This window comes from Dromiciops gliroides, chromosome 1, assembly GCF_019393635.1.
Source record: "Dromiciops gliroides isolate mDroGli1 chromosome 1, mDroGli1.pri, whole genome shotgun sequence".
In the NCBI taxonomy this organism is placed as follows: Eukaryota; Metazoa; Chordata; class Mammalia; order Microbiotheria; family Microbiotheriidae; genus Dromiciops; species Dromiciops gliroides.
The window spans coordinates 729,620,868-729,643,064 of record NC_057861.1 but is presented as its reverse complement, the minus strand read 5'-3'; the positions used below and the strand labels follow the sequence as shown (position 1 = coordinate 729,643,064).

The following is a 22,197-nucleotide window of genomic DNA, read 5'->3' as shown; positions in this document are numbered from 1 at the left end:
ATGCCTCAATTTTATATATCAACTCCCTCAGCACAGCAAATATTTCATGTGACAGAGCTAATCAAAGCCAATGGCACAAATAAGGCTACAGTGAAATTTAATTTAGAAACTTATTATAACGTGTACAGCATTTATCTACTACCTCTGTACATGTACATATACATTATATATAAACAATGTTATTTCCAACTGCACAGAGAGTATGAATAAGTAAACTATGGCTTGTTTATCCAAAGTAAAATAAAAAAGAGCTTGATTCAAAGTGTCCCTAGGGTCTTCTGGCCTTGCCTCATCATACCCAAGCTGGGAGAGTCAGAGGCTGGAGAGAGCAACTAGAAGGCTGACTGTCATGTACACAAAATACACTGGAAGCATAAAAGGAGGTCAGAGATAACAAGTGACAAGATTAATGAGAAAAAAAAGTTGTTCAAGGGACATGAAAGAATTATCTATGTGACATTAACTGCAAAGGTAAATTGATAGAAATGAGACATAAAATTTCAATGTCAGTTAAGATGAATTCCATTTTAAACCATTAAACTAATGCTACAAGGGGCTGTAAAGCCTTCTAGCCCTTTTCATAATGAAAGGTAGCACATTAAATAGGTAATGAACCTGGAATTGCAGAGGAGAAAGAAATCCAGCTGGACTTCACTCAGGAAACTGCATCATGGCCTCAGAGAGCTTGCTCTGAGGTCTGCCTGACACTCACTTGGCCATGGGACCAGGGACAAGTTCCTTAGCTTGTCAGTGTAGAGAAAGGGACGCCCTGCATGGCTGAGGGAGTGACCACATCTGGAACGCTCAGTCTCTCTGCCTCTGATCAGAGAAGGTGAGTTGTCTAGGCAGGCAGAGAGGGCAGCAGGCACGCTGCCCAATGGCAAACTGGAGACAGGAAATGCATGCAAGTGACGGCTCTGGGGCACTGTGTGGGACGACCCCATGTAGGAGGCCCTGGGAAAATGCAGACTAGGATCTCTCAGAATGAGAGTGCGATGAGAGGCTATGATGTACATAGCTTCAGGGAGCAGCTACTCTACTGAAATCAGATCTAAGGTATAGTCCTAAGAGAGGCATCAATACTCTTATAAAGTGAAATGTTAATGAAAAAATAATGATATATATACATGCGCGCACGCACACACACACACACATATGATTTGCACTTCTTATGCCTCTACAATGTCTAGATATCTTCCTTAGTAGGAAATCCTGAGTTTCAGCACCACTGCCTCCCACCTAGCAAAGTACATGATGCCTAAGCAATATATAAACGGAAATCTTCTGATGACTCCACTCATAATCCATATAATTCATTGCCATTGTATGCCTTCTCTCAAACTTAATCTGTTAACTTTATCAAAAAATTCAGAGTCAGGCAGCTAGGTGGCACAGTGGACAGAACACGGGCCCTGGAGTCAGGAGTACCTGAGTTCAAATCCGGTCTCAGACACTTAACACTTACTAGCTGCGTGACCCTGGGCAAGTCACTTAACCTCAATTGCCTCACTTAAAAAAAAAAAAATTCAGTCGCTTACCAAGCCTATCAGAGAGATTCTTTTCTAACTTCTCCCATGATGACGTCTGCGCGCCCAGAGTAGCTTGTAGGTTTTCTATTTGTCGAAGCAATGGTCTTGTGGTAGATGTAACACTCTGGCTTAGCTCTTGGTTCCTATTCTCAGCCTCTTGGAGTCTCTAAATAATTATGAAATTCTTAAGTCATTACCACTGGTATCAACAAAATTCATAACAAACATTACCAAACTTCATAGGAAAATGTCTACATATTAAAATAAGCTCTGCAATAAACAACATTTAGGAGACACAGCTGTGACTCCTTTCTATGTCTAACATTCAAATAAAAAATAGAATGAGGTTGTCCTGACACCCAGGCTTGCCTCTTCACATGACAAGCCCCATACCAAAAGCATATGATTTAAACCGCTTTGCTAAGAATATGGAGACCAATGGACAAAGTTCCTCAATTATTCAGACTATTTGGTATTATCACATGCTTTTCCCTTTTCTAAGAAGAATAAGTTCATCCACAAACATTTATTAAGCACCAACCATATGGCAAGCACAGTGCTAGGCACTATGGGTATAAAGAAAAAAATTTAAAAGTCCCTGCCCTCAAGAAGCTTGCATTTTACTGAACAATGCGTGTCATATACAAACAATATGTGTCATACACAAGAATATACCAAAAACCAAAAACCAAAACAAGGTGATTGTGAGAGGGTCATATGAGCAACTAGAGGGGAGAGCAGAGTCAGGAAAGGCCTTGTCAAAGAAATGATGCTCGAGTAAAGATCAGGAGACATGGGATTCTAGATGGTAAAGGTGACAAAGGGGCACATTCCAGGGTAGGAAGACCAGGCAAATTCATGGGGAGAGGGGATGTCACACTGTTGTGTCAAAGGCAAGAAATACCTGGTTCTATGGACCTGAAGCATTTGTGGAGAGGAATGATAAGTAATGAGGTTGGAAAGATGGGTTGGAGCCAGGCTGTAATGGACCAAACAGAAGACGTCCTAGCAGTAATAACAGGAGCCACTAGAATTCAGTGATCAGGGGAATGACAAGGTCCAGTGTATGTTTGGGCACTGGACTGGAAAGCAGAAAGCTTTACTTAAGGCAGGCTGACCAATTAGGAGGCTGCTTCAGAAGCCCAGCTGGGAGATGAGGAGGGCCTGACCTAGGCAGGTGGCTGGGGGGAGGGGGAGGGAAGAGAGAAGGGGATGGATGAAGGCAGAATCAATGAGACACGGCAACTAACTACATCTGCAGTGTGAGGGAAAAGGAAGAGTAAAGGACAACACCAAGGATGGGAATATGGATGACTGGAAGGATCATGGAACCTTCCAAAGAGCTACAAAAATACAGAAAGAGGTGGGTTTGAGGAGCAGTGGGTGGTTATGAACTCTGCTTTGGGGCATGGTGTATTTGAGGTGCCTATGGGACACCCAGCTGGAAATGCTACACTCATGTTAATCCCTATGGCTGAAATGACTTCCTATTTCATGTGTACTTGTTGAAATCCTACCCATCCTTAAAAATTCAGCTTAATTGCCACCTCCTACATGGATCTTTTCCATCCCTGATTTCCCACACTCGATAATGGTCTGTCTTCTCACCTTCCTTGGATTTCATAAGACAGCTTTTTTGTAACTTTCAACTTAACACACTAAGTAACTCTGATGTGTAAGCTACTTGTTCACTGATCAAGCTCTAGTCTGCATAAGGGTGTGGGGAGGTGGAAGGGGGGTGTCCGTGTCCCACCAACTAGACTTTTAAGTTTTATGGGAACAAGTACTGCCTTATTTATCTCAGTATTGTCTATACCATCGTTAACCAAAACAACATAAAGTAGTAAAAACCTTTGGGTATAACACTGATATCTCATATTTATTGAACTGGTAAAGAATTAAAGACATATCTCCTCACCCAAAATCTTTTTTAGAATTTACAGAAACAGAAAGATGAACTAATCAAAGTTTTACTCGTTCTATGTCTATCTAAAATGGAATGTTCAAACAAACTAGACAAAAGGGTGGGCAATAAGAGACAGAGTAAATAATAATGTAGGGTTGATAGCTATAGCTAAAGCAGCTACTTGCACGTTAAAATATTTATACTAAAAATTCTGCAGTGACATAGCCATTTCTTCTCAAAATTTTTCTAAGATTTATTTGAAAAGACAACTAACATCTGATGAAATCCTACTGTGTTCTAAGAAATAATGAGCAGATTCATTTTAGAAAAACATGGAAAGACCTGCATGAAATAATGAAGACTGAAATGAGCAGAATCAAGAGAATGTTGGGTATAATAACAGCAATATTGTTCAAAGAATAACTGTGAGTAACTAAGATATTCTAACTATTATAAATATTCAAATCAATTACAGGGGGCAGCTAGATGGCGCAGTGGATAAAGCACCAGCCCTGGATTCAGGAGAACCTGAGTTCAAATCCGGCCTCAGACACTTAACACTTACTAGCTGTGTGACTTTGGGCAAGTCACTTAACCCTCACTGCCCTAACCAAAAAAACCACAAAAACACAAAAAACACACAAATCAGTTACAAAAGACTTGTGAAGGAAGGTGCTATCCACCTTCAGAGAAAGAACTGATTAAGACAAATATGCATAGCATGGTTTTACATATATCTGTATTTATATATCTATATCCACCCAGCCACCTACCTATATCTATAAATCCATGTCAAATGGTGGCCCTCTCTAGTATGGGATAGAGAGGGAGGGAAGGAGACAACTGGAATTCAACAAAAGAAATGGTATTATAATCTATTCTTCATTCTGAAAATATTGCAAGGAGGTGTTCCCCCCCCACCACCCCTTGTGGGGCAGTGGGTTAAGTGACTTGCCCAGGGTCACACAGCTAGTAAGAGTCAAGTGTCTGAGGCCAGATTTGAACTCAGGTCTTCCTGATTCCAGGGCCAGTACTTTATCCACTGTGCCACCCAGCTGCCCCAAGGAGTCTTTTTAAGATGAAGCTGCAAGGTGCACTGTCTTCCAGCCAATCTGAATGGAGGCACACCACCGAGACTTCCCACATACCTATTCCAACAAAAAATATCTAAGTAGCAGCAGAGCAAATAATGATTAAAAAATCCAATGAGAAATTTTACTAAGTGACTTCATCCCCCCTACTACTGAACAAAAAGCAGTACTCAGGAAAGGGGGCTCCATAGAAAAAGCACACCGCCCCCCCAAGAGACAGCAGATTCTCAACACAAACAGAAACACCCGTGATCCCAGGCAGCGTGAGCAGAGGGCTCCTTCCAAATGAAAGGCCTCGCTTTAGTCTTGAAAGCAGCACCAGCACTCAGATGAACAACCACAAAACAGCAACAGGCCTAGTGTTCTATGCTGAGATGCCAGACAGGGGACCAAAAATCCAGTCATCTAAAGTTCAAAGATCCCTGGGAACCCAAAACTTACTGGCACTTTTAACACAGACACACCATAAGAGGAGGAGGTGAAACCAGTAAGACTCAGGTCAAGACCAACCGTCAACAACCATAACACACCTCAATGAACATCAAGAGGCAGAGCATGATTCTGGCACATATTCCTAATTCAAGAGCCAAGGCTAGAGAGATGAGTAAACAGAAGACACTTCTAAAGAACTATGGTAGGTCCTGTAATAAACAAAATTCTAGTCAGAAAGGAGAAAACAACTCCGTAACAACCATAAGCAAAGACAAAAAGAATTAATGTCCACAAGGACAAGAATACCCAGAAAAAAATGAAGCAGGAGATTAAAAAAAAGAAAAGGCTGTTCAGGAAAAAAACTGGAAAACTAAATAGCTCAGAATAAAAGGTGGTAAACCTTACCCCAAGTAATGGACTCCCTGAAAACTGGAATAGACCAAACAAAAATCAATGGCTCCATGAGACAGCAAGAAATATTAGAATGAAATCTAACACTCTAGGATATGGATGGATTATGATCTGCATCCCTGGAATTCCCATATCAATGAAATCATAGGTCCTTGATGTATTGACATAAAGTACGTGATGTTAATTCTCTTTGTTCATTAGTATCCTATTTTTTCTCCATTTCACTGCTTAGTTTTTTCCTTCATTAGTTATGTAGCATTTTGGAATTCCTAGAAATAAAAGAAAATGTAAGGTATCTGCTATCCAAAACAAATCAAAGAAAGTCAAGAAGAAGAGATCATTTAAGAATCATCAAAGTCCCTGAAAACCATGATTTTTAGAAATGCCTAAATAATATATTTCAACAAATCATCAGTGAAAACTGCACAGATCTACTAAAGCCAGAGGATAAAATGAAAATAAAAAGAATCTAATTAGTCAACAAGTAGTTAATACGTGTTATTATATGCCAGGCATTGTCTAAACACTAGGCATACAAAGAAAGGCAAAAACACAGCTCTTGGCCCCACAGTTCAGAATTCTAATGGGGAGACAACATGCAAATATATCTAGGTACATAAGAGATATATGGTATGAAATGGAATGTAATTTTAAAGGGAAGGGACTATTTGCAGAAGGGAAAGCCTCCTGTAAAATTTGGGATTCAGAGGAGCCAGGAGGTCTAAATGAAGAAGAGCAAGATCTGGTACGAGCTGGATATATTGGGTGAGTGAAAGAGTAGCTGAAGATGATGCTGAAGCGCCAAGACTGGGTAAGTGGGTGGATGATGGGAAGAGGAGAGGGTTTAAGGGAAAAGAAAATGAATGAGCTCAGTTTTGAGCATGTTGAGTTTGAGATGTGATATCCAAGAGGCAAATGAAGATACAGAACTGAAGCTTAGGAGAGTAAGGCTATATATAGATCTGGGATTCATCTGCGTAAAGATTGAACCTACAGAAGCTAATGAGATTGTTAAATAAGAGGAAGAAGGGAGGAGAGAAAAGAGAACAGAAGCCTAGAACAAAGCCCTAGGGCATAATGGGTGTGACCAGAAAATCCAACAAAGGAGACTGAGGAGTAGTCAGACAGGTAGAAGAATCAGGAGAAAGCCTAGACAATACAAAGTATGTAGGAGAAGGTAATCAGAAGCATCAAAGCTAGAGGTACAAAAGGCTAAGGTTAGTTGATTTGATAATTAAAAGATTATTTAGGGGGCAGCTAGGTGGCGCAGTGGTTAAAGCACCGGCCCTGAATTCAGGAGTTCCTGAGTTCAAATCCGGCCTCAGACACTTGACACTTACTAGCTGTGTGACCCTGGGCAAGTCACTTAACCCTCATTGCCCCGCAAAAAAAAAAAACAAACAAACAAACAAAAAAAGATTATTTAATGACTTTGTAGAGAGCAGTTTTCATTGAATAATAAGAATCAGAAGCCAGAATACAGGATTTTTAGAAGAGCAGTAGAAAAAGTGGAGGCACTTAGTATAAACAGCTTTCTCAAGGAGTTCAGCCAAAAAGAGGAGGAGAAACAGAATGACAGCTAGTGGGGACAGTGAGTTAAAGTAATTTTTTAAGGATAGGAGACATGGGTGGCTTTGCAGGCAGCAGAGGAAGAGCCATTAGATATGGAGACTAAAGACTGAGGCATGTGGGCATCAAAGTGAGGATCATCTGCTGGAGAAGATTTGAGGGGATGGGATAGGATAGGATAGGATGGTACGGTACACATAGAGAGGTTTGCCTTATCAAAGAGGACCATCTCTTCCTGTGATGTCTAACGTGGGGTGGTGGAGATGAGGAAGCTTTTAGCAAATGTCCTGGGGAAAGAAAGTTCAAAAAATATTATAGCTAAAATCCAAAGCTTCCTTATTACAGAAAAAAATGCAAGGAGCCACAGAAGGGGTCATACAAGACCTGACAGCTTCAATGATAAACCAGAGATCTTGGACTACACTATTCCAAAGGGCTCAAGATATAAACTGACAATTAAGTATTATTAATCCTCGGGGGTGGGGGGTGGGAAGAATAATAAAAGACTTCCAAGTATTTCAATCAAATGACCAGAACTGAAAGAACTTTGAAAGTGAACATGAGAGTCAAGAGAAAGAGAAAGCTAGAAAGGTATGTTAATTTGAACAATTTAAAGGGCCTAAAAGATAATGCAATGCTATCATTCTAATAAGGGGAAAAGAAACAAGTGTCCCATTAAAACCTCTATATCTTCCGGGGGCAGCTAGATGGCACAGTGGATAAAGCACCAGCCCTGGATTCAGAAGGACCTGAGTTCAAATCCAGCCTCGGACGCTTGACACTTACTAGCTGTGTGAGCCTGGGCAAGTCACTTAACCCTCACTGCCCGGCAAAAAGCAAAAAACAAAAACAAATTTTTTAAAAAACCCTCTATGTCTTCAAAGGTTATTCAGGAAGTTAAATAAGAAAAACTGATGGCTTGGGGTGCCTTGGTTCTGTTCTGAATGTTTTAAAAAAAGAAAGAAAAGTCAAAATAAAACAAAAATCTATTAGTATAGGAAGGAGGAAGAACAGGGTGGTTCTCATGTTGCACTATATGAGAAGAAGAGTACACAAACTTAGAGGATGGGGTTATCTGAAGTGGAAAAAAGAGGGTTGAACACAGACAGAGACACTGAGTTTAGTGTAGAGCTACATCAAGCTCAGCAGACAAATAGGGATACAGAGAAAAGGACTATTTCCAAGAGTCAACAGAAGGAAATGAAAATTTCCTGAACTGGATTAAAGGTTGGATTAAAAGGGGGGGAAAAAAGCCAAAGAACTGGAAACTGAGAGTGCTCTTTAACCAGGGAATGGCTGAACAAAGTGTGATATATAAGTGAAATTGTGTCGCATTGTAAGAAATAACAAAAGAGATGATTTCAAATTATCCTCGGAAGCATGACCTGATTAAAAGTGAAGTGAGCAGAAGAAGCAGAATAATTTAGCCAACAACATGATACTATAAAGAAAAATGACTCTGAATGACTTAAGAACTCTAATCAAAGCAATGAATGATCACATTTACAGAGGTGCTATGATGAAATGCTATCCACTGCCTGACAAAGTGGTGATGGATTCAAGGTACAGAATGAAATATATTTTTTGATGTGGCTACTGCATAATTTTTTGGGTGTGTGACACTTTATTTGTGATGACTTTTTCTTCAATTTTTTAATCAGGGGGGATTAGTAGCTATGGTGATGAAAAAAGAAAAGGAAAAGAAAAGGAAGAAAGCCAATAAAACTTTTTTCTTAAAATGCAGAGAACAGAATGAAATACAAAAGAAAGCCTGGACAAACAGGGCAGTCTGAAAGGTGATGTGCTGAATCAAGCAAGTGGTACGGAAGAGAGATTCATGGGTTCACACATACTCTTTTTGTGTCCTACTTTGTAAAAATATTTTTTTAAATTTGGTGTTTAAGTTCATAAAAACTAAATTTTAAGAAAAGTTTCAAGGAAAAAAAAAGGAGCAATAGTGTCCTGGAATCCAAGGACCTAGGTGAGCCATAGCCATCTGCCTTTCTAAGGCACTTTCTTTGTCATTGAAATGGGAAGGATAACATCTGCCCAAACCACAGCTCAAGACTTCCCTGGAAGACTCTAGACAAATGTGAATGGTTGGATAGAGCACCGACCCTGGATTCAGGAGTACCTGAGTTCAAATCCAGCCTCAGACACTTAACACTTACTAGCTGTGTGACCCTGGGCAAGTCACTTAACCCCAATTGCCTCACTAAAAAAAAAAAAAACCAACAACAACAACAAAATGTGAATGGTCACTGACAGAAAACAACCTCCCCATAGTACCTGTTGCAGCTCACTGATCTCATGACGTAAATAATCTTCCTTTCTCGCAGCCGCCTGTTCTGCCCGCTGCAAAGCCAGTCTAAGGTCTCCCACCTACATCAAAGGACAAAGGTTAGAATCACTCAGCAATAATCTAAACACAGTAGCATTTGAATACCTGGATGACTGTTGGGCATACATTTTTGCTGTGTTGCTTCATCTCTGCCATATTTTTAGTATGTTCTCTTATGCATTAACCTCATCCATTCACTCAACAAACATTTATTAACAGCTACTCTAAATAAGGACACTGGTGTGAAGTACTATATAAGATAATGTACAAGTGCTGGTCCACGCACCCTCAAGAACTTTACAATCTACTAAGAAAAATAAAGCAAGAAAATGCCCCAATCTAACCCAAAGCAGCACCAAGTAAGCATCAAACAAAGGCACCAACTAATTATGAGAGGAATTATACAGAGGAGGGTGCCATTACTTCTAGCTAAGGCAATTAAAGAAGGCATTTGGTATGGGCTCTGAAGGATGGGAAGGATTCCAATACACAAAGATAAGGGGGTTTCCATGGGAGTAGAAGGAGCATTCCAAGCAAAAGAAATAGCACAAGTAATGGATAAACTTTGGAAGGTCATGAATGCCAAGACATATGAGGCAAGTAATGCAGGTATCCCTCGCTTTTCTTAAATAAAATGACAGGACCAAACTCATATTTATATACCCAAGACTTGAAACACAACATTCATAACTGCAAAGGAACTTGGAGATCATCTTGTGATCTCACCAAAGTGGCCGCTTCTTGATGCTTCGTGCATGACACTCTATCTCTTGTCTTGGTGTCTTTGCACTGTATGTCCCATGTGCTTACAATATCACAAAGTGCAAGAGAGGGAGCTGTAGCCAATGAGGCTTGGGCCATATCATGAAGGGCTTCAAAAGCTAAACAGAGTTTAGAGTTTATGTTAGAGGTAACAAGAAGCCAATGGAGTTGACTAAGTAAGAGTGTCACAGGGTTCTATCTATGTTTCAAGGAAAGTCCTTGGGCAGAAATATGTAGGATATGCTGGAGTGGCAGAGGGGCTTTAGGCTTCTGGGGCAAGCGGGGTTGAGGTTCTGAACCAAGATGATTGCTGTGTAAATGAAGGAAAGGAAGGTGCTCAGGATGGGTCTATCTAAAAATATTTATTGAGCCTATAAAAGAAAGACTTTTAATTTTGTTTTTTAATTAGCAAACATCACTTCAAAAGGATCAACCAAGTTTGTATTAAGTTAACACTATTAAACAAATATATTTTTAGAGGGGGCAGCTAGGTGGCACAGTGGATAAAGTACCGGCCCTAGATTCAGGAGGACCTGAGTTCAAATCAGGCCTCAGACACCTGACACTTACTAGCTGTGTGACCCTGGGCAAGTCACTTAACCCCCACTGCCCCACCAAAAAAAAAAAAAAAGGAAAAGAAAAGAAATACATTTATAGGACCCAATGAATTGTGAAGGAATTTCACTATTTGGGGAGCAAAATATTTGAGTCAAGCTAGTGAAAAAGGTTCTTAATATAAAGAAATATCCAATTAACAAAAGGATGGGATTGTTCTGTTCATCATTAAAACTCACTTGAATTGCTAGTGCTTCTTGTTGTTGATGGGCCTCTTCCTGGGCCTTCTCAAGTGCTAAACACAGCTCTTCTTTAACTTTCATTTCTCGACTCAAAGATGCTTCCTGTGCTTCCGTATCCTTCATGGCGTTAGCTTTGTGAAGTTCTGCAAGCTCTCTAAAGTAGCATTTTTTATAATTAGAAAACATATCCTGCCGTACTGCAAACCCAAAGTATGTCAAACGTCCAAGTGGCTACGAAACTCGTGAAATGAGCACCTCTTACCCTATGAAATAGCCAAGCACCTGTGCAGTTGAAAGCTTTACAAAAGTGACTAGTGATCAAAAGCTGAGAGCCAGGACTTCATAAAAGGTTCAGCTGCGATGGTCTTAAGTCAGGCAGTTGGTCAACTGGCACTTATTAATGCATCTAGCACTTACTCTGTGCCAGGCCCTGTGCTAAGTGCTGGGAATACCAAGCAAGGCAAAAGGCCGTCCCTATTTCCAGGGAGCTCACACTAACGGAAGAGACAATGTGGCCACAACTATGCACACCCATGGTACAGACAGATAAAATGGAGAGTATTCATAGAGGAATGGCACTTGCATCCCCGACAGGGGCTGGTGAAAGGCTTCCTGTAGAAAAGGGGATGTTAGCCAGGAATGCCCAGAAGTGGAGAGGAGGGGGCAGCTGTGTTTCCTTACTTGTATGCACTATCCAAGGCCGCCTGAGCACTTCGGTGTTTTTCCCCAAGTTCATCCATGTCCATTTGAAGTCTGCCAAGATCCTTTTCTTGTCGTTCTACTACAGAGTTAAGTTTTTTAATGTTCTCTCTATGTTGTTTCTCAATCTCCTCTTTGCCATCAAGAACCTATATTAAAAGGTCAGAAAAATAATATTTTTCAGTAAATAATCATTCTTGGGTAAACTCAAATCCCAAAGGAGAATAGCTTAAATGTAAATTACACAGAATCTAGTGTTTAGACCTGCACATCATACTTCTTCCCAACTAAAGCCCACTAAGTGCTTGATGAATCAGTCTTCTATTACCGCTTTTCTGAGGTCCAATACAACAAAAAGACACAATGACTTTGCTGATAAACATTCTTACCTGCTTTAAATGTTGCAATTCCTCTTCTAGCTCCTTAATCTTTTTGTTCTGCTTTGCACTAGTGTTTTCATTTTCCCTCTCTTTAGCTCTTAACTTCTTAATGGTGTTAGAATTGTGCAGCTGCTGTTTTGAAAGTTTTTCTCCTAAAAGAGAAAGGGAAAAGTGCAAGTTGTAAACAATGAAGAATCTCCAAAATTCAGGTGGCACAGTCCTGGATGTGGATCTGTTACTTTCTTTGTGACCTCAGGGAAATGTGCTTACTTCTCTGGGTCTGAGTTTCTTCAATCATAAAATGAGGAAGTCGGACAGAATGACCTATAAGGTCCCTCACTATTTTATTAAATTCTACGACTAGCATAACTTTAGAAGATCAAGGGCAGAATAAATATTTTCGAACAGGAATAAGTTTAAGCACTATTAACCCAGTTACAAAGTGTTTTAAAAGTAACAAGGCCATTTTCCAGCAACCCTGTGAGGCAGTTAATGCAAGAACTAGCATTACTATTTTACAAATGATGTAAAATGGGAAAACAGGGACCCAGAGAGGTTAAAAGTCTTACCTATTGTCATAAATCTCAAGTCAGGATTTAAATCCACATCTCCTTACTTCAACTCATGTCTTTCAAATGATATGGTACAATGGAAAGAATAAATGGATTTCAAGTCAGAGGACCTGAGTTTGAATTCTGACTCTGACACTTAAAATCTGAGACCACGAACAGGTGATGTGACATGTCTGGGTAACCTGTAAATAGGGGACTTGGACTAGATGACTTCTCAGTTCCATTCCAGCTCTATCCCTATGACCTTAAGACCCTAAGGTCTCCCTCTAAAGTACTGAGCTAAGAAATGAATGGCACATCTACATCTGCTGCTAACTCTGAACATTTTCTTTTCAGCCAGGCTTTCTAAACTTCCTCTTGACTTTCCTTGAAGGAGCCAGGATTTCATCAGGGTGCACCAAAAGGAAGGCACTCCTTTCTAAAGAAGTTGCTGTTGTCAAAACAATCATTCACTAGTGGACACATTGTATTTAGAACAGATTAACCTGTCACAAGTCTTTAACTTCACCCCAATTTGACTAGAATTTCCCCATTTTATAGAGGAGGAAATCGAGGCAAACACAAGTTCCGTGACTTGCCCAATCAGGTCTTCCGGACTCTAAGTCCAGCACTCTATCCACTGTGACATATAGCTGACTAGATACCCATCTCCCTGGTTTCCATGACTTCTCATGAGAAGTAATGGCTAGTCATATGCTAAATGAGAGTTTTCCTTTTCACAATTTAAGAGTGATAGAGTCAGCTGAACATGTTGAGTGCACCCACCTTCTTCCATTAATCCTTTTATTTGCTCATCTTTCTCTTTCAAAAGTTCTGCCGTTTCATTACAATTTAACCTCGTTGCAAGTTCTTCTTTTATAGTTTTTACTTCCTAAAAACAAAATATCAACTATGTGTATTTTTTAAATGACCATTTTTCTTCACAAAACATTTCTTTTTTTCCCAAATGCAATACCAGGGCAATTAAATTCCAATTTCCCCAAGCAGCTACAAATTTATTCAAAACAACCTCCAATCCCAAATGAAATACAAGGAAACAACCCTGAAAGCCATATAGAATTCACAAACCATCTTTGAGAAGACACCCTGAATTTCTACCTCTCAGAATCCCTGACTTCCAGGATGCTCAGGCACCACCATTTCCTCCCCCCCACACACACCCAGTTAGTGTGCTCTCCCTCAGTTTACCTTGTGTACACACATTCCTTCTTTCTGTGGAATTAAAGATCATTGAGATCCAGACCTATTTCTGTTCGTTTCCAGCACCTATCACAGTGCCTTGATGATGGCAGGCACTTAATTAGCATGCCTCCTAAACAGACTGTCCTTTCATACAAACAGTGAAGAATTGTTGGAACATGAAAACTGTTTCTCTCTTAAGTAAATGTAGATACTTGAAGAAATTTTCGAATGAACATCTGTTTCCACTGCCTTGATTTTCTTCACAAGACTATTTTCTGCACTTGTATAAAGAGAGCAGCATGGTATTCAAGAGAGTCACCAGAAAGCATGCCTCTGAAGCAGAAAGATCCTTTTTTTTTTTTTTTGGGTGGGGGAGGAGGGACAGGACAATGAAGGTTAAGTGACTTGCCCAGGGTCACACAGCTAGTAAGTATCAAGTGTTTTAGATCAGATTTGAACTCAGGTCCTCCTGAATCCAGGGCCAGTGTTTTATTCACTGCACCTCCTAGCTGCCCCGAAGAAAAATCTTAAGTTCTAGGCCTACCTCTGAGCATCCTGCCTGTGAGACCCTGGGAAAGACATTTCACCTGTCAGTTCTCTGGGCAACTCTAAGAATAAAAGTTGCAGAGGCATTGACCTGAATTAGTAGAGTGTGTCCTCATCCTGGAGTTTCCTATACCAGTAAAATCATAGGTCCAGCCCCTATCCTCTCTTCATAAAGATGAAGAAAAATCCAAATGCATGTTACCCCATATCAAATTACCAGTGTCAATCTCCTTCATAAAACAAACATACCTAATACAGACTCAAGGCAACACTGAGATCATTCATCATTGGATTAAAGTCAGCTCAGTCAACCAAGTATCAAAACTCTGCCACTAATTAGCAAGGTGAACTGAATAAAGTCACATAAATTCTCATGATCTTACCTATAAAATTAAGAAACTGGACCATGCCACCTTTAAGCTTCAGCTCCCTTCTACTTCTAAAATTCTAAGAATCTTTTATTTTAGTTTTAAGAACAAATAAACCAACACTAACCCTTTAATCTCCCATCTCTCCAGTTTCCAAGGCTATTCCTATTTTCCCCAAAAGTTTTATCTCTAAAAAATTTACTGTAACAACGTTTAACAAAATGTCAATTACCTTTTTAGCGGCATCTCTTTCTTTACAGGCTAACTGAACCTTCTTTTCTGCTTCTGCAATTCTTTGGGTAAACTCGTCTTTCAAGGATGAAATGCTATTGCTTTCTTCTTTGACTCTATACATTTCACTACATACAAAATATAACTTAAGAATGAGTACAATCATACATTTGGAAAAGTGACATAATTCAACATTCAAACTGAAAGGTCACATTGTTTCTAGTATATAACAGTAAAAAAAAAGTAAATTTAAAGCATAAGAAGTTTAAGAAAAAAATCTACTTTACATGATATAAATTTGACGTAATTTAAATAGAAAATTTACCACAGGGGTGAAAATTTACCATTTTGTTTATAACATCAGAAAAGTATTAAAACCTAATTTCTAATGTGACAGATTTCAGCTTTCTCCAATTAAAAAAAAAAATCTGCAACATTTTTTTCTAACCTGCTCTAGTTTAGCTTGTTTTCACAAACATGTTAAAATTAATTATTAGCATTAGTTGAAATCATCAGTAACACAGCTAAAAAAAGAGTAAAAAACTAAATGAGTAGGAAAGGAAGTATTCTTGCAAAATCCTTTCCTCTGTAAGATAATCATAAATAATTTGGGGGGTGGGGGGGAAGTATGTTGATAAAAAAATTAAAAGGAGTTAAGTGTCATTATCTGACATTTCAGTTCAGGAAAATGTAGATATGTTAACTAAGGAAGAACAAAAAACAAATGGTTATAGACATTATCAGTTATTTTGGAATCATTTATCAATTATGAGAACACTGAAGCAAAAGACAAAATAAAGACAAAAATACAAAAGAGTATGGTATAATACTGTACAATAATAGACAATGTATTTCATGCAATTACAACTCATTGTTTTAACACGTAGACTTTGAAAATAAGTTAATGATAATATTTTTCATTTGTATTATTACTTACTCTTTTAAATTATCATAAGCTTCTTCTAGAACTGCTTTCTCTTTACTAATGGCTAATAACTGGGTTTCCCTTTTTTCCAATTTTTCATTCAGAAGGTCAATTGTCTAAATAAATTAAACATGTAAGAGTAAAAAATATTAATAAAGAAAAGATTATTTTTACATAGTCTATAAGCTAAAAGTATTCTAACCACTAGATAACAACCTTATATAACATATAATCATCAACACATAATGCCCTGCCAAAAGAATAATCTATATTAAAAAATAAAAATATGAAACAAAATCATCTCTAGAACATATCAGCATAAGTCAGTCACAAGAAACCACTCAAAATGACATCTGGAATATATTAATTCTTAGCTTCTGCTGAGGCAATGACAGCAAGTTTTTTTCTACTTGGGAGCACAAAACAAAACCTTGTTTGGATAGGTTTAGCATCATTTGCTCCCTTAAATAACCTAAAAGTAGGTAAGACAATTAGAGCTGGTGTTCTTTAGCGTTTAATAAATAGTAATTCCAACTGCTGAAATACTCTTTAAATGAACTGTTATTTGACAACAGGCTTTCATCGTGCACTGAGGTAAAAGACCCTGCCATACTTGACTTAATTACAGAATTAAAATTATGTTTCAATATAATTAACAATTGCCCGACTACACACATTTATTTATGCTAGATTGCCTCTTCCATCCAAGCGACAAACAACAATTATCACAAAGTCCTATGATTCATACTAGCCCATTCAAAGGTACCAGAAATTCAAATATCACATCCAGAAATAAAAGAAGAAATCAAATCTGCATTGTTCATGAAATAATTCCATTCTTTTTGTTTTTTTTAGTGAGGCAATGGGGGTTAAGTGACTTGCCCAGGGTCACACAGCTAGTAAGTGTTAAGTGTCTGAGGCCAGATTTGAACTCAGGTCCTCCTGACTCCAAGGCCAGTGCTCTATCCACTGTGTCATCTAGCTGCCCCCCCTCCATTCATTTTTAAGACTTTTTTCTTTTCTTAAAGATTAGGTCTTCCTATCTTGGCCGGGCTGGAAGTACAGCAGCCACTCACGGGCCTGATCCCACTGCTGATCAACATGGAAACTTGGACCTGCTCCATTTCTGATTGGGCCAGTTCCTACCTCCTCAGGCAGCCTGGTGCTCCTCACCCTCACCCCCCCATATTGATGGGGGGGTGTTTGGGAAGTGCTCACCACCCAATCTGCTTATCAGCTCACTGATTCATTTTTTCATTTAAAAGATCTGTAAGTAAGAACCTCTGGCATCAGTACATTTTAGCACAACTTGTGCTTTTACTTGTTATTCCCCTTTCTCACATTATGACCTATTTACCAGCCAGTGCTATTAGAAAATTTGGAGGTTCTTCTCTCAATAGGAATCATGGCAGAATAGAAAGAGTCTTGGACTTGGAGGGAGGAGACCTGAGTTGGACTCTTGGCTCCGACATTTACTAGTAATATGACCATGTGCAAGTCACTTAACCTCTCTGCCTCGGTTTCCTCCGTTGTAAAGTGAAGATGTATTATCTTGTACCATGTGTGTCAAATAGCTTTTTGGAAGAAAGTGCTTCATGATCTTAAAGTGCTATTCACCAGTTTCTCAGGTATATCTTATTTAAAAAGCAAAGCTGTTTTCATTGCTTCCTACTGTGAAAAATCCCTATACAAATACATGGACTTATCAACTCTCACCTAGGATATGTTACTGACACTGTTAATATGCCACTAGATACAGCAATTTTTAGATATGAGAAAAAAAAATCTAGAGAATTCACACTGGGCAGCTAGGTGGCGCAGTGGATAAAGCACTGGCCCTGGATTCAGGAGGACCTGACTTCAAATTGGACCTCAGACACTTGACACTTATTAGCTGTGTGACCCTGGGCAAGTTACTTGACCCCAGTTGCCTCACCCAAAAAATAAAAAAAAAAAGGAAAGCTGAGAATTCACACTGATGGGTTTCAGGATCCTCCCCCTCTGCATGGAAAGAGGGCTAGAGGTTTAATTTAGGAAAGAAATAGTCCAATGTAATGCTACTTAATGTGCATAAACAATGCCAACACAGTAAGTCTTTTGGATGGAAGAGGCAATCTGGCCTAAATGTTCGTAGTCAGGCAACTTAATTATATTGAAATATGAATCTATTCCTTTGGTACTCTTCTCTAAGAAATTTCAACCATAAACTTAGTATCTTTCAGTTTTCAAAGTTCTTAATAGTAAACTGAAAAAAATCTCTATTTCAGATACCATCAAGAATTATGGAATGCCAAATATATATGACACTTTAATCATCATACAACATATTTTATATAATAACTTCCATAATTTAGTTACCTTGCAAAAATCTTCCTTCTCAGAAGGTACTTCTGGCTGATTTTCAACATCCTGGCACTGCCCAGTAAGCTGTTCTGGGACCATATGTCCTTCAGTGGTTTGTAGAGAAGAAACCAAGACGTCAGGCTGTTCACAATTCACAGGAGTTGCACTTCGTCCACTTTCTTCCATTTCGGTTTCTTCAGTTGGTATAACTAATGTCTCATTTTCTTCTTCAGATTTTCCTTCAATAGACTCTGCTATTTTAGTCTTTGGAGTCGAAGAGCTGGCTATTATAGGCACTAAAGTATATCCTTTGCCTGACAATTCATCATCTGAATTTATTTCACTTACACTCCGGCTATCTAAAGACTGAACACTAAATGAGTCTATTCTTTCAAAAGCATCAGAGGAGCAGCAACTCTCTGTGAGTTTTTGGAAATCATCTAGACGATTATATTCAGTACAGGCAGAGGCAGATAAAAGCTGAAAGGAGGTCTGCATCAAATGAAGAGCTGACTTTGAGTCTGTGGTCTCTTGTCTTGAACTTGCTGAACTCTCACTGATGACACTCTCATGGTCCAGAACTTCAATATCACTGGTAGTAGAAGTACCTGAGGAGAAAGTGCTAACTGGAGGGGAGGGAGTATTGCTCTGTCTATCTTCATGCTTCTGCTCTTTAGCATCCAAAGCCAGATCCTTCCTTTCTATCACAGGAGACTGGCTGCTGGGTGCACTTTCTACAGGAGTTTTCACGTCAGGGGGACTTTCTGCTCCGTCCACACTCAGAGCTGATACCTTAATATCAACAGCGTCATGTCTGATTTCTTCACACTTGACTTCATCGTTAAGTGCTGGAGTAACCACTTCCAAATTCTCCAAAGAAACAGGACAGCTTTTCAAGTCCTCTGGTTTGGCCGGAGGAGAAGAGTCTGTTCCTTCAGACTCAGCTAAGTCAGGTGTTTCTGACTGTCCTGGCTGCAGAGGTTCTTGTAGGCTGCTTGTGACTTTTTCTTCAGGTCGTTGTGATTTGGTGGGAGGCTTAGATACCACTGGACTCTGCTGTATTGGCTGAACATCCGTTGGAGAGAGAAAGGCACTGAAAAAACTTTCAGATTCATCAACAACAGTCCTCCGAACTGGTTTTGTAATTGCTTTAGGAGATGCTACTGGTTGACTCTGAGGTTCTGTATTTGAATTTAACCCCCAGGTAGAGGTGTCCCATCCTCCACTTACAGGGGAACTTTTTCCTTTTATAAAAATAGAATTAGAAACATTAAAAAGAATATTAGATATAAATATTTAAAATAACAATAACACCTTAAATCAAGGCAGTTGGCTTTGTCTCTGAAATAAAAATAATTTTAATTACACTTCACAATTTTAAACTGGAAGAAAAAAATACAAGACTCAAAAATGTGTGCAGGATTCTGGTGACAAATGTATTTCCCTGGAACAAATAAAATGGGGGTAGAAACAATGATTTCCTATAGAAATATCTATTCTGTAACTTTCTGATCTAGAAAAAAACTAGCATTTTTTGATCTTTTCAGTTCCCTCTTTTATATGAAACTCCTTCAATAGCTGTGGAAATGCCAGTATGATTTAATAAAAGACTGAATCACAGAAATTTTTAAGGAAATACAAGATTATTATTTTAAGTCCTTAAACAACATAATAAAGCACTATCTAGTAGATCCTAGTAGGATAAAGAAAACATAAATTGTTATATCTACTATATATAAATGGTTACTTCTAGTGTTTGACAGTGCTTGAAAATAGTTTAACAACTTAAATAATTCAAACACTTCATGTAATTTTTTTCTATTATGGCATGTCAAACTTTTTCTTATGATATAGATCATACAAAAGTAAACATTAGCCTTATCTGTTAACCTAAATCTAAAACGTTAACCTAATCTACCTCTAGAAACTGGGTTCCCTTCAGTGGACAACTTTAAGCAAAACCTGGATGACTACTGTCACGGATATTGTAGGAATTTCTGTTCAACTATAGATTGGCCTAGATGACCTTTGGCTAACCCCTGAGAGTCTACAAATTATCACAATTTCTGTATTAGTGAAGTCCATGGTAAATGGGTTGGGTGTACTTCACACTAACAATAGGAAATTGGTAAATGTAACCTGAAGGCCCTGAGAGTTAGTCAGACAAGTTCTGAATACAACCTTGACAATGGGTATGTGAGACACCATGCCACCTGTCTTTTATGAACACAACTAGACACTACTAAAAAGGGCAACAACAAAAAACCCACTTAAAATTAAAAGTAATATGATAAAGGTGAAGAGTACACTATGAACTTGAAAAGATAATAAATGCCGTTTATTACTGTTCAGGGTCATGCTGTGAGAACAAGTGTTGGGCTGATGAAACCAAAACTGAAGGTATGGCTGGACACGATTAAAAACAGTCATTAAGGTTAGGTATTTCTACCCACAAGGAAAGCAGAAAAACATGAATCGTATCTAATGAATTCTATGAACAGTCCAAACCTATTAAAAACAAAGGCTGGAACATTTAGCTTCCTGAAGAACATCTAGATAAATCTTTAAAGATTATCTACTTTCCATCTCAACTTCCCCATTTCAAAATGAGTGCTTATTTATTATGAAATTCATAATTTAAAATCAAACGTAAATCCATTCAGGATCTTTTTTTTTTTTAACTAGTCCAACAGGTTCCCAATTCAATCTAAAATTTTGGGGGAAAGAATCAACTAAATAAAATTGGGTGACGGCTTTAAATGATAGGTTTGTGACAGGTCTCCTTAAAAAAGTGTTTCGAGACTTTAATAAATAAGAAAAAGAAGCTCTGAGTCCAACAAAACCACGACGTGGGACTTAAGCAGTCCCTGCCCCCCCCACCACACCCCCCAAGCCCCGGCCTGAAGTGGGAGCCGGTCTGAGAAGTTGGCAGGGGACGAGGACGACATGGATGGCACCCCGTTACCTTTTCTTCAGGAGGTTCGGCCCCTGGCCTCGGCTCCCCAGAGCAAACCATCGCTACCATCTGCTCCAGAGGGAGCGAGCAATGACAGGGAGCCTGTTCCCCGCCTCCGGGGGACGGGGCCCTCGTTCTGGAAGCGGCCAGCGAGGGGGTTCGTTGTGCTTGGATGGCCTCAGGGAGGGAGCTCGCCTGGGAGCGTGCGGACCCCGGGTCCGCCGAGGCTTCGGGCGCCGGCCAGCCCCGCGGGAAGGCCCCGACGTCCCGGGGCAGGCACCGCCGTGGAAGCCCCCCGAAAGGCAGCCAGCCCCGCGCCACGTCACGGGTGCTTCATTCCCCCTCCCTTCTGCCAGGGGGCTGGAGAAAGGCCGCGAGCCCCCGGCCCGGGCCGTTTGGGGGCGCGGTGCCGGGCCCAGCACACCGGAAGCGCCCCAGGGGCCCCCGCTCCCCGCCCGTCCTTACCGGGGTCCCCGAAGGACCGCGCCTCGGCCCACGCGCCGGGCTCCTCCTCCTGGATGTCCAGGACCCGGTCGATGGACTTCTGGGCCTGGGACAGGGCCTGCTTAGCGAAGCTCGACAGCTGAGAGGCATTGAACCAGCTCATGTCCGCGGCCTGCGGGCCTCCCCGCCGCTCCCCGCGAGGCTCGGCGGCCGCGGTCAGCAGTCAGCGGGCGGCCATGGCCTCCTCCCCGCCGCCCAGAGCGCCTTCGGCGAGCCGGAGCCGGAGCCGGAGCCGGAGCCGGAGCTGGAGCTACAGCCGCGGCCGTCACTGCGCAGACGCGGAAGCCTTCCACGTACACAACAATCCACCACGGGGGCGTGGAGGCGGAAGCGGAGAGGCAGGAATCATGCGTCACTTCCTGGAGACCAGCGTCGCCCCTGATCACCGAGGCAACCCAGAACCGGGGACGGGACAGCTTTGGCGGATGGGGAAGATTGTTCCTGCGCCTGCGCAGGGCGTAGGGAACCGAGGTTGGGAGGCCCTAGACGAGGAAGGAAGCTGAGTCTCCGAGAGGCGAAGGGCCCGCCTCAGGGTGCCGCGCACTGTCCCAGCACTTCCCCAGTGGTCACCCCACGCCTCCTGGTACGGAGCTGGGCACAGGCCTGGCACAGAAGGGCTTGGTGGGAGAGACCCGTGACCTGAGCACTAGTGG

At 40.5% G+C, this 22,197-nt stretch overlaps 1 protein-coding gene across 1 annotated transcript in view; it reads right to left on the bottom strand.

The window, feature by feature from the left end:
- Positions 1 to 21,834, bottom strand: part of TMF1 (TATA element modulatory factor 1) — a 31,844-nt gene extending 10,010 nt beyond the window's left edge. The window contains exons 1-10 of the mRNA XM_043969250.1: positions 21,506 to 21,834; positions 18,100 to 19,328; positions 15,754 to 15,857; positions 14,818 to 14,944; positions 13,255 to 13,360; positions 11,927 to 12,069; positions 11,520 to 11,686; positions 10,836 to 10,992; positions 9,228 to 9,320; positions 1,539 to 1,695 (exon numbers count right to left, since the gene is read on the bottom strand). Of these exons, the coding sequence (XP_043825185.1) occupies positions 1,539 to 1,695; positions 9,228 to 9,320; positions 10,836 to 10,992; positions 11,520 to 11,686; positions 11,927 to 12,069; positions 13,255 to 13,360; positions 14,818 to 14,944; positions 15,754 to 15,857; positions 18,100 to 19,328; positions 21,506 to 21,647 (2,425 nt within the window). The 5' untranslated portion in view covers positions 21,648 to 21,834. The remainder of the gene's footprint in view (positions 1 to 1,538; positions 1,696 to 9,227; positions 9,321 to 10,835; positions 10,993 to 11,519; positions 11,687 to 11,926; positions 12,070 to 13,254; positions 13,361 to 14,817; positions 14,945 to 15,753; positions 15,858 to 18,099; positions 19,329 to 21,505) is intronic.
- Positions 21,835 to 22,197: the final 363 nt, after the last annotated feature.